We start from the raw sequence: 13274 nt of genomic DNA on the forward strand, positions 1-13274 counted from the left end.
CACACAGAAGGCACATGATACAGAGATTGAGCCTTTGAAGGTCAGAGTCTTCACCCAGAAGTGGCCTGCAAGCCAGACAGTACATCTGAAAAACCATGCCCAGGTCCAGCATCCTTTTTTTATTACCTAGTTGAAGGTTTAGACACCACTCACACTTGGAAAGCTACAGCCCTTCAGAATGACTTCATGGTTCCTATGCAATACAAACATAGGAGAAAGGCTCTGATGCAGTGAGGACTCCTCCTTTCAAACCAGTCTCTGTTCTTCTAAAAAGCTTATAGAATAAAATTATTATAACATTTGAATTCAAGACATGGATTTATGTGCTCTTCATAAACACTGTCAGAAAGGGTTTTCAGAGCCACAGGGATAAAAGGTAAAATTGCCTTTATTCAACTTAGTATAAAACAGGAAGAGGTAGAATGAATCATTTCTAACATGTTAACCTTTCCATAACCCTGTCCATTAGATGCTTCTGATGTCTCTGAACTGAGCCCAGGTCTTGCCATTTAAACACATCTTTCAGACCACAACACTTTATCCAACATGATGGCTCAAATCAGGCATCTATTCAGTTATTTATTTCTCATATATATCCTTATTTCTTCTTCCAAAAGTGCTATGCAATGCCTCAGAAAAGCTTGTGCATGTCAGTTCCTGGAAGAGATATGATTTTTTGCAAGCAGCAAAATCCAAACAGAGCCAACAAGCTCCACCGTGCCCCTCCTCTGCATTTTTGTGAAAGCACCTTAAAAACACATTGCAAAGCAAGTGCACTTCTCAGGTTGTTACCACAACCCAGCTGCAAATTGAGGAGCAAATTTCTTACCATTAATATTCAGGCTTTGTGCAACTTTGAGTCTTGAGTTCTAAAAGGTCATATCTCAGCAAAAGGTAGGAAAAATTTTATTTCCACGGGATTTTCTTTAGAATAACTAACTATCAACTCTCCGATGAAGAATTCAACTCTTATATGTTATGGCAATAGTTTTTCTGTTAGAGAACTATTTTTTTTCATTTTTTGTGTGTTCAGAATCTGCTGTTAATGACTCCATTTTTTGTGCATCCCCTCCAGCACCTGGTGATGGTAGTTCTTCTTCTGGAATAAACTGAACAGGCCAGCATCTTCTTTGTTGGCTTGCTCCATTGTCCTTACTCACCTTTCCAATTTGCTGGAGATCCTTGACAATTATTTTTTCAGTATCTTCTAGTACCGTTGTCAATAAATTAAACAGCAGAGCAATCCAGGCAAGGCCGAAAAGAATCCAAATGGCCACCAGCACTCGATAGTAGGAAAAGTAATTCCTGCCAGACTGTTTGCCTGAAGATAAAGGGAGAGAAAGAAGAAAATTAACAAGTTAAAATTGCCTTGCCAAAGTAAAGTGGAACAGTTTAATGAATTCATCAGTATATTTTACACTGAGAACTTCAGGGTGACTTTTTCATTGTAATGGAGACTCTCACCTCTCCAGCATTTGATTAAGGCTGAGCAATGGTTTATTGTGTTTATTGTTGCAGCAAACTGATATATGCTAGCACAAATATGCTGGCCTGTCAAAAGACACACTGGGATTGAAGTGAATCATTCCATGGTTCTATGATTCTGTGACTGAGGTGAATTAGCATGAGAGCAGGATATTTTTTTCCCCTTATAGCATATCACTCCTGGTTCAACTGCTGCATTTACAGGTAAATGCAATTATGTGGGAAGTAGTGTTAAATTGTACTTATTATCTTGGAAATATTCCCAAACTCCCAAAGCATAAAAAGCAGAGCACATTGGGCTGCTATAATCACACAACTATTACTACCTGGGTTATTGTAATTCTCTGTATTTCTAGCAGAGTGTGATTACAACCTAGTAAATATTTCCTTTAAATTATAGGTACCTGTGTTCATACAAAGAGAGTACTTGCAATTCCTACCTTACTTTTCAATGGTTTCAGGAGCTTCCTCCATTAAAAAAACTAGGTGACTGATGAGAATTCATTGACACATGCCAAGAACACAACTTTCTGCACTGGAAACCAGTGAACCAAAGCTCATTTCATGCAGTCCAACCCTCTTAGCATCAGCCAGTATCTCACACTCGCTGTTCTGTGTGGGTCATTTAGTCTGATCTTTCATATGTCAGCAATCTACCCCCAACACACAACAAAGCATTTGCTCCTACTGAACTTGGTCCCACACAACATTATCACCATGATACAGGTGATGTGGCACTGGCATCTGCAGGAAAACTTGGTGATATTGCTTATTGAGTGCTCCAAGTCACTGCCAGGGGGGACTCCACATAGTTGATAACACAGTCATGTCCATGGACAGGGAGATCACCACAAACCTGGTGGATCACTTCCCTTTGAGAACCTGCATGGAAGGAGTCAGGATGCTGGCAACTCCTGTCAAATCCTGCAGTGCTCTGAACTGCACAGGTTAATGTGCAAGATTTTTGTTCTTCGTCATGCAGGAGCTCTGGAAATGGGGTAGGACTGGGCAGGTCTGTCCTCATGGATAGATATCCAACAGCTGTTTCTTTTCCTCCTGCTGGAGTTGAGTTGGCAGAGACATTCTCAGCCTTGGCACAAAGCATCTCCTTGTGCTCTTATCCGAAGTTCAAGATGTGGGGTTAGCAAAGCAACTGGCAATATCTTTATAATGTTAACTCAAAACTGGACTTGAGCAGGGCACATATTTGGTTAACAGCTCGCAGGGAGTTTCACCCTAGAGGTATCACCTATATGCACATATATTCCAAACAGTTAAATCCAGGATCTGCCACCTTCCTAGTGTGTCTCCCTACCCAAAACAGGCTTAGCTACAAAACAGTTTTGAATTACTAAAATGCAAAGAAACTCAAACCTGTTCTGTTCCGCTTGGCCAGCACAAAACCACTTGTCATCTGTAAGCAATGCCTGACACTCAGAGCAGTCACTGATTCTGCTTGCCTCACTGTGAAGATGTGAAGCATTAAACCTATCACTATTTTATTACTGTTGTTAAGGCAAATTAAGATAAATACTGGCAGGGAAAAATATTTCAGCTCCAGTTAAGTCATCCTAATGAAGGTGAAATCATAAAGCCAGGAGGCCTATCTAATTGTTATTTTTAAATAACAATTTAAAAAATTAAAATACAATTAATTGCATTTGTAAAGTAATATGGCTGCAGAGGAGGAAAGTGCTGTAGAGGTTGTGGTGGATTTCTGTCCCTCAGAAAGGAACATGAGGCTTCCAGATTCTTGGTAGGGACAGCACAGCATTAGCTACACAGCTTCCTTTGCACATCCCCACTGAGAAGAAGTTCAGGCTGGCAAGATGCTGGCAGGACAGGTGATTGTAGAGAAATCTTTGATTCTCCACGGAGTCCAGGTGTTTGCTTGCTTCTTCTGTGGACACTGATTTGGCTCCTGGTGAACATTTTGGACTTCCTCTGGAAATTCCTCGGAGAGTGTATTTTGGTCAGCAGATCCACGGAAGCGTTTTGAGAAGCATTCTGGAATGCTTGAATGTATCTTAAACAGTTTTCCTTCAGGGGAAGCCCTAAGCTCTGGTTTGTGAAGACAGAGAACCTTCAGAGATGCTCAGGAGATCAAAGAAGGCCACTTTTGCAGTGATACATATCTTTAGGCCAACTTCTCAAAGAGTGAGTAGATTTCTTCGCTTTCCCATGACTGGGATTTCCACCTCTCTGTCTGTTGTGTAAAATCATGTATTCTGAAACATGATCACTTATTTCTTTACTCTACACTTTGAAACATAAGTCTTAGATAGCTAAAGCAGTGATATGTGCCTTGTTTTGTATGACTGTCTCTAACTGTTCCCTTTTGGTGTGTACAAATTGCCAAACTCATTGAATTCTCCCCTTACACTTCTCTTTTCCTCACCAAAATATTTGTCTTCTTTGTATCCCAAAGCACCTCATTTCATTATATTTGTCAGCACATAAAATCCCTGAGAAAAGAGTATTTCCCCCAGAACTGTATAAGGCAGAGACTAGCCAAAGACTCCTGTTGACAGATTTGTCTCTACAGCACACTGGTGGCCTGTGCAGTCAACCCATGGGAATTACAGTCATAAACCTGCTGTTTTGATGTGTCTCCTCTCTGCAGTCAACCTTACCTACTACATAATCTCCAAAGCCAATGGTGCTGAGGGTGATAAATGCAAAGTAAATTCCTTCGCTGTAGGACCAGCCCTCTGTTATCTGGAAGAAGACTGATGGCAAGCACAGAAAAACTAGGATCCCCGTTGCCAGGAAGAACAAAAGGGTCAGAAATTTGATCTTCTTCTGAAAAATAAACCAGTTCAATTATAATCATGATTTGACACGCTAGTAGGCCATATATAGTGGTGGCTGTTCAAAGTGGGTGGCTATCTAGGACCACAGGGACGGAAGGATTTCTACTGAGTGCTTTTCCTCTGGAAGCACCCCAGCCTTGCTTGGGAGCACGGGCAAGCCATGTGTTATGGGTGTTTCATGTCCACAGTAGCCCTGGAAGATGTAGTCTTTTATGTGATTGTATCAATGACCACGAGTATAGGAGGAATTCCTATCCAATGAATTTTTCTGGAGTCAGACTATTTCCACTTATCACTAGACTACACCATTTTTAATTTTTAGGTATTCAGGGTTACCACCTAAAGACATTTAAATTTGCCTGGGAAAACGGACTTTTTTACAAAAAATATTTGCACCATTTCTGACAGTATTATCTTCAAGAGTCTCGATTATTGACTTTATTTCTCATTGCATCAGTGCCACAACTTTTCTCCTACCCAGTGAATATCTTACTACAAGAAAACCTTTAACTAATGAGGTCCTGATAAAGAAGTGCCTGGACAGTGACTTTTGAACCATTCTACTTCCCAGCAGTCATGAAGAAGCCTTGACTGGAGAAAAAGACTTGTTATATGTAAAGATTTATCAGCCAGACATGCATATATTTCATGTATAGATTTTTATTAGTCCAGATTGCCTGAAAATCAATGGCAACTGTTGGATAATTTTCCACGTCCTCATGCATTGTGCACTTGCTTGTGTCTGCATCTGAGCAAGCCCTAATTTCTATTTAAGTTTGTCAGATATGGCAAGAAATTCAGCAATCTGAACAGGGTTATCTGTAGCATTCATACCTTATCCTGAAAGAGAACAGTAGGAGACACAGAAAAGCTATTCTCACTTCCTCAGCAGTGGTGAGAGAAAGGGAGGAGCTGCAAATAACTTGGGACATACACCAGACAAGACACATCCTGTCTCTAGCCCTTTACAGGTGTCTCCTCACCTTTCAGCAGCTGGGCTCAGATGAACAACTTTGGTCTGATGCTTCCTTATTGCCAAAGTCAAGGGTGGAGAGGGAGTAAAGGACTGTGTAACGAGTTAGGAGCAGTGACACGCTATTCATTGAGTCAATATTCATTAAAATCTCTGCAGCTCACCTACTTTTAACAGCTTTTCACAGCTCACCTGCTTTTTGCTGCCTCACGATGAGATGTTTAATCATCTTTACTGGTTATAAAGGGAGGCATGTACTTCCCTAGAGTGTTAGGTCCCGAGGTAAGTGTCTGGAGAAGTGGGATGGGATGCCCACTCTCTCCACTGATTGCTGAAGGGGGCTGGATGTCTGCATTTAGATGGGAAGATAAAATGCATCCCTTTCTCTGAATATCTCTACAGTTGCCATGTCTGCTTAGCTCCGTGAGTGAAGAATTTGTCTCTCCCTCTCCTAGCACGTCTAACATAGCATGAGAACAGATAAATTAGAGGATAGGGCAGCATAAAACTTGAGAAAAAGAAAAACTAGAGTTGAGTATATAACTGTGCCTGAGTAAGTAGAAACAATTACCTTTCTCATTCCTTTCTCGTACAGGAATTTCCCCAGCTTTTTACACAGCAGTGAGAGCATCTTACCAACACGGTGCAGAAAAACAATGTTGAGAGGGATTCCAAAGAGAGCAAAAAACACACAGAAGATCTGTCCCCCAACAGTTCTAGGATGTAACGTGCCATAGCCTATGAAAAAAAAGATTGGTTAGAGAAGATATTCCAAAGTACTGGAGCAGTCCACAGTCACATTCAACCCTACCCCCAATCCAGCCTGCCTGTGACCCCAAAAGATGTGGTTAGCACTTCTCAGGACATGTGAATTCTTTTCTTCTCTGAAAAAGGCAGTAAGCAGATGAAGTGATTCACCCTGCATGTTTGGGGTGATGCAGAGAGCACTGTGTGCTCCCGACACAGACTTAGTGGGAACAAAAGTTCAATCTAGAAGCAGTTATGGGTAATGTGCTCTGTCCTGCAACAAATACATGGAAAGACAGAAAACAGAAGTCTGAGGATCTGGAAGACATCAAGGCTGGAGTCCCAGGCTGTTAGAATCACATGCAGCCATTTCTAGCTTCTTGTTGATCTGCCTGTGTGTTAGTGACCTCTCTGGCTAAATCCCAGTAAGCTGGTGTGTCCAGATACTGGCTCCAGTCCCAAGGAGCACAGTGTGCATTTGGAATAGATGGTGCTAATTAGTCCAGATCCCACTGGTGGCTGATGTATTCAAGCCACAGAGATATTTGTCTTAAAGTCCTACTAAAAGAGGATTTATCTCAGTAGTGGAACAACTCCAAACATATCTTTTAATGATCTGGAGACTCTTAGACACCATGAGGTACAACCCTGAGTGCAAGAGTACTGCCCTTTGTGTTTGTCCTTACTCTACCAATGACCCTGGGAAAAGGCATTTCCCAAGCACAGTTCATCTCAAGGCATGCATTACTTGGAAAATGCAATGTTTTCTTTGGGGGGAAAAGACAAATAAAACAACTGAGTGATTTTTTTGTCTACAAGATCCCAAATGCATGAGTTGTGTTGTGCTCCTGTTGCAGAAATATTCCATTTTCACGGAAAAAAAAGCTGGTGAAGAGAAGTACCTGACATGCCTTCACAACAGACCTTTGTGGCGGAGGTGCAGAGAAACAGGCACTGGTTTTGGCTGGGATAGAGTTAATTTTCTTCCCATCGGCTGGTATGGGGCTGTGCTTTGGATTTGTGCCAGAAACAGTGTTGCTAATTAAGGGATGTTTTGGTCATTGCTGAGCAGGGCTTGCACAGAGTCAAGGTCTTTTCTGCTCTTCACCCCACCCCACCAACGAGGAGGCTGGAAGTAAACAAGGAGCTGGGAGGGGACGCGGCCGGGGCAGGTGACCCCACCTCACCTAAGGGACATTCCAGACCATCTGGTGTAATGCTCAGCATATAAAGCTGGGGGAAGAAGAAGGAAGTGGGACACGTTCAGAGTGATGGCTTTTCCTGTGCCACTCATGGGCAGGCTGGAACTCCAGTGAACCTGAGTTCACAGACAAAGGGAGTGTGGATGGGTCCAGGTGGGAGCAGGGCACCCTGAAACATCTGTGGCTCTGGATAAGCCTGTGACAGAGCAGGTCCATCTTAAAAGGCCTGTGGTTATGTCTGTGCCACAGCAGGTACACCTCTGAAGGGACTGTGGCCCAAGAATGAGTCCACACTGCAGCAGGTACACTGGATCATCCGTAGCTGTGGATAAGTCCACGCTGGAGCAGCTCAAAGCATGTGTCCATGGATAAACCCATGACAGAACAGGCACACCCCTGGAGGGACTGTAGCCACGTGTAAGGTTATGTTGGAGCAGGTTCACATCTGAAGGGACCGTGGTTGTGGGTAAGGCCACGCTGGAGCTGGTACAGCTCTGAAAGTGTTGAGGCCCATGGATAAGGCCATGGTGGAGCAGGTGCACCTCGAAGTGACTATGGCTGTGGATAAATCTATGCTGCAGCAGGTACAGCTCTGGAGAGACTGTGGCTCACCAATAAGGCTCCGCTTGGAGCAGGTACAAACAACCCTAAGGGACCACAGTCTGTGGATAAATCCAAGCTGGAGCAGAGGCAAAACTCTGGAAGAGTTCATTGCAATGTTAAACCATATGACTTGGTTCAAAGGGACCAGGGTGGAGATTGTAAAGGAAATATATTGTTGTAACCTGGGACCTGAGTTGCATGTTATGGGAGTTACTACAGCAGGAGCCACCAGAACCAGTGGAGAAGGCTTGCAAGAAGCAGTGCAAGTGCAGCAGTGACCCAACCTGAGCTGCCTTTGGTGATCAGTAACTCCTCTTCACACTGCTCCTCTCCTGTCCTGAGTGACCACCACAACAGATTGAGCCCAAAGTCATGGCCTAAATGAACTCACTGGGCATTTTGTGGACATCTCTGGACCTTTATGGACATTTTACAGACATTTCACAGGGGTAATCCATAGACTAAGGGAATGATATCTGTGTATTATATCAAAGGATGGGAAGAATGGTGGTGAGTATTGAAAATGTGTTGGATAGTGTGAGACTTGGGCATGATGTAAATGGTACACGAAATGAGGGGTGGGTGTGCTTATTTGGGCTGGGGTACTTAATTTTCTTCTTTGGATTTGTGCTGAAAACATTGTTTCTAATTGAGAGATGTTTTAGTTCTTGCTTTGCAGCACTTGCACAGAGCCGAGGACTTTCCTGCCTTTCCTCTGCAGCAGGAGATCTCCACATGGGTTCATGCAACACCTAAACACCTGCCCTGATGCTGGGACGACATTTGGGCCTTTGTAATATGTAACACCCATGGATCAGTGGAGCAGCTGTGCTTAGGGTGTAGTGGGAGGGAGGCCTCAGCTTCACTCTGCAAAAACATAGATTTGACTTCCACTTCATGAGAGTGTGAAGCAGGTGCCAACAGTATGGATTTTGTGCTTAAGCTTGGCAGGCCTGCACTTTTTGGGATGCACATGTGAGAGAAAGGGAGAAGCAGGTAGGAGCGGGCAGGCCCTGAAAAGGTCAGAACAGCTTGAAGCAGCAGCATAAAGGTCTCAGTATTTGCCTTTCACTCTTACCATTTTTTTCCTTCTGGCATATTACTAATTCAATATGTGAATTAACAGCTCAAGACAGGTTATTGAGACAGTGCCCATGCCCCAGCAGGGTTCACTTACTTCCTACCGTTCTTTTATCCTTTACAGCACTCTCAGATTTAAAGCCTATTTGACCCTGGAGTAAAGACCAGGAAAGTGATCTCCCACACACAACTGTCAGCAGAGCAAACATTTTAACAGATGGCTTGAAAAGAAGAAACAAGTGGGAAATAATATGAAAGGCTACTGCTATTGGACAAGCCAAAATAATGCACGAAGAGCTGTGCCATGATAAGGACTAAGTCCATGGTTGCTTACTGTCAGTGTCAATGAAGGGCTGGAGTTTTTATCCTGGAAAGTATTATCCATTCATGTCCTAATAACCAGAGGTAATAAGCATCATTCACTCATGAAGCACACACAAATGAAAAGCATTAGACCTACCTATTGTGGAGACAACTGTGCCTGCAAAGAAGAAGGAGTTACTGAAATCCCAGTTGCTCTCTTCAAACCGTGATTCATTTCCAACAGGGTATACTCCATTTTGAATGGCTTCGGTCAGGTTCTGGGAGAGAAGGCAAAGTTTGGTATCATCATGACTGCTTTTCTGAAGTGCATGATGCAACAATACTGCAGGTATATCCAACTACTGCTCCTTTCCTGTGAGTACCACTCACCTGACTGTGGTGATCCTCTACACTACTCACACCTTCACCTCCAAGGTTGGGTAGCAGTTAGTTGGTGGTTTTCAGTGTTCATCTTCTGCCCCGTTTATGCTGACTGCCTTAGTGGGTGTTACGAGAACTTTTAGTGCTTTTTCTTTCAGTGGGATCAAGGACCTTGATTCTTTTAGTCTGAGTACTTTGGGAAAAAATGATCCTATAGATGGCTAGGATGTGGTAGAGCTAGACTAAGGGATGGGATGGCTGGTTGCTAGATTTGGATTCACCCTTGAGGTGGCACTGGTGGATCCAGGATCTGATCACCCACCTGTGCACAGGCACACTGAGCAGTGACTCTGATCTGTGCCAGGGATGCATCGGGGAGTTGTGGCAGGGCACACATGACATACACCCAGAATTTAATTTTAGGGCTGTATTCTGGTTAGTGTCACAGAATTACCTTCAAAGAAAGTCCACTGATTTGCAAAGCTGGACATATACACTTTTCTCCAAACTGCATGCATGAACACACATGCACATATTTACAAAGTGGCCTTTGAGATGAGGTTAGAGGAACATCTGTCAGAGATGGAGTGAGTTGAGACTGCCCTGCCATAAGGGGCTTGACTATCCAAGCCTCTCAAGCCCTGTCATCTATCACTTTAAGCATTTTCAGACTCTTCTTTCCCTTTGTTTTAATTCTAAGTGCTGTTAATTTATTTAAGTTAAAAAAATAATAATAATTAAAATAATTAAAATTGCCTTTAGCAAACAGAGAAGATCGGACTGGACATCTGGAAGGCAGGCTGGTTTGTACAGAATCAATTGAGATAAAATCCAAGACAGAGCCCTGCCAGAGGCAAGACACAAGCTGGAATAAATTGCACCAGCAAAGTCTTCCTCCCTGCTTCCTCCCTCACTATCCGTTTTGCTGGTGTTACAGAAAATCAGGGCTAACAAAAATCATTCCATAGCCCTTGCACAAAGATTTCTTTGTCTTGAAAAGCTCATCTTTTTTTTTACTCCCCTACCCATAAAAACCAATCAAGGTGAAGAGAGTGCATGTGTAGGTGAAAAGGGGGCTGAATTGCTGGTTGTGTTATTAGAAATACCATTTCTTCCCCACCTTTCACTATTTTGCAAACAAGCCCATTAAGAGCTCCATTCCTTTCCCATGTGGAAATGCTTCCACGCAGGGCTTTCACTCCTCATTTTCTCTATCTTGCAGCAGATAGAGCTAGGAAATACTGATGATGGAGAGACAACCGTACTTCTCAGCTCCCTGTGCTGTGATCAGAAACACTTTCCCTCTGACCAGACTACCTGTTTCACTTCTACACCATCTTCAGAAGGTAAGCCCTGACCATGCCACTCTCCTGGTAGTAATTTGGGCTTCTTTTTTTTCCCCCCATTCAGACCTTGCCTTATTGTTCCTTGGTGCTACCAGTGACACTGTTGTAAGTGGAAGCCACAGCCATTCATTTCAGACAGCCTTATTTTTCCTGCCATTCCACCCATTGTGTATGAGCACAGCCACACTGAGAGCTGAATCAACAGGAGGCAAGAACCCCCCCACCAAAAAAAAAGGACATTGCAGGATGGGGACTATTAATAGCTACCACACACAAGGTTTTGTCCAGCTACACAAGCTGTATTTACCTTCAGAGTGACCCTCTCAGACGGGAGAGGGGTTTGCTAAAAGCATCCAAGTGACCGCATCAGGAGAGCAGTGAAAGTCAACCTGTGTAGCAAGGCTAAGTAGGAAACAACACCTAATGAGGAAAGAGCAGGGAGAAAGGACTTCCACAGGGCTCCACTTACCTTCATGAACTGCTCCATCTCCACCACCGTGAGCTGCCTGAAGCTCTGCAGAAAAGCCTCCTTCATCTGGGCGGCTGCCATTTTCTCCTGCTTCTCCGCAGTCCTCTCCAGTGCCTGGAACACCGCGGCACCCACCAGCAGGTACACAAAGTAGCCAGCCACCAGCAGACCTGTCTGCAGCTTGCCTCTGCACATGGCCTTCAGTGGGACACAGAGAGGGATGAGGGAGTGAAAGGTGGCGATTAGTAAATCCCTTGCACTCCTGGGAAGGCCTCCCCCCCCCCGGGCAGGAAGAGCCCTCCCAGCTCTGGCTTCCGCTGGGATCCTGTGCTGACAAGGACAGCGAACTGCCAAATACATTCATTGGGAAGTTGGGTAAAAAAAAAAACAACAAAACAAAACACAACGAACCCAAGAAAAAACTTTCCACTCTCTGGGCTGCATGCTGTTTAGGGATTTCCTCTTGTCTGTGAAACTCTCCCTTGCTGATTTCTCAGGAAAAGTGGGTCAGGATGCGAGGAGCTGGCGGGTGGCCATCTGCTGCTCAAGAGGCTCTGGGGACAGGTGAGGATAGTCTGTAAATGGTCCACAGGGGAGTTTGCTTGGAAAAACATGATTTACACTCCTGTGTCTCCTGCTGAGTCCAGGAACTGGACTCCAGGGCAAGCCTCGATGATCCCAGAAGCCACTTCTTGCCCTGTGTTCAAGGGCAGCTTCAAGTAAGTCCAAGACTTACTTGGACTTACTTGTCCACTTCTAAGTGTCAGAGCTTGTTCCCATCAGAACTTGGGTGCCATTGAGAAGAATTTGTAGGGTGGCAGAGGGAAGTCCTTGAATGAAGATATTGACTTGGGAACAGATAGCAGACAGATCTGAGCTTGGTTGCACCATGGACATTGTTAACCCTCAGATTAACTTTCTTGACTTTAGATTTTCCAGAATTTTCATTTGCTTTGTGCACAATTTCTGTTATTTCAGCAGATGCTCTACTTTAATAATGAGAAAACACTGTAGCAAATCACCCTTTGAAGAAGCATTTAAAATGTTCCATATAATCTTCTCTTCAAGTCTTTGTGTTTTTATTGAGTTCAAAAATACCAGAAAAGGCAGAGGCTCTAGGATTAGTTTTGCAGAACTGGTGTAACCAAGAAGCAGCACATAGCTTCACTCTGTCAAGTGCAGGTCGTCCTTTCACACATAAATCTGTTTGACCTCAGAGGAAAACAGGAAGACTATGAATGAAGGTAAGTATCTTTCCAAACCCTTAAACCTTTAAAGACTTTCCTTAGAGTTACTGGAAAAGGGTTTGTAGAAACAGGATGTGTCGTTTTTCCTTTCACTTCTTTTGAAGTTATGACAAAGGTGTGCATCTTGCTCAGATTTAAATTATTTCTATAAAAATAAAGGTACCGATGGTTCACCATTTTGTGTCTCTCAGACTCCCAGCCCTGTGAGATAAGAGAACTCCCTTCACATATACAAATGCACCATTTCTTCATCTGCACAACAGACGTGAATATAATACAAGTGGGTTATTTCCTCAGTTCATCTGAAGGGAAAATGGATGAAAAAGCCATGAAAGTCATGGAAGATTGTGAGAATTTGATATTGATTGCAGTTGTAGTGGTTCGATCAGGTGGGTAAGTGCCAAGAAACCTCACCTTTTTCATGCTCTCTCCTCTGAACTGTATACTAAGCTGGATTTCCCTCTAGTCCCATCTCCAAGATAGCAGGTTTGCTATTTGTGCATGCATCTTCAGGACCCCTTGACTGCCAGGAAGATTGGTGGCCTTTGTTTTTCTGTACCTCTAGAACAGGCAATACAGATCACCTTATTCCAGTCTGTGTCTTCGTATGAAGAGTGTTCAATAA

The 13274-nt window shown here is 43.6% G+C and overlaps 1 protein-coding gene across 1 annotated transcript; it reads right to left on the reverse strand.

Annotated features, from left to right (window-relative positions):
• Positions 1 to 391: 391 nt before the first annotated feature.
• On the reverse strand, positions 392 to 12073 carry LOC127461230 (potassium channel subfamily K member 16-like). Its single transcript, XM_051768857.1, has 5 exons — positions 11403 to 12073; positions 9364 to 9484; positions 5843 to 6009; positions 4119 to 4287; positions 392 to 1321 (listed from the first exon to the last, which is right to left on the reverse strand). The coding sequence occupies exons 1-5, from the start codon at positions 11760 to 11762 to the stop codon at positions 1005 to 1007; spliced, it is 1134 nt and encodes a 377-aa protein (XP_051624817.1). The 5' UTR covers positions 11763 to 12073; the 3' UTR covers positions 392 to 1004.
• Between the last annotated feature and the right edge of the window lie 1201 nt (positions 12074 to 13274).

Source organism: Manacus candei, unplaced genomic scaffold, assembly GCF_025592945.1.
Source record: "Manacus candei isolate 608988 ecotype Guabito, Panama unplaced genomic scaffold, ASM2559294v1 h1tg000097l, whole genome shotgun sequence".
Taxonomy (NCBI): domain Eukaryota; kingdom Metazoa; phylum Chordata; class Aves; order Passeriformes; family Pipridae; genus Manacus; species Manacus candei.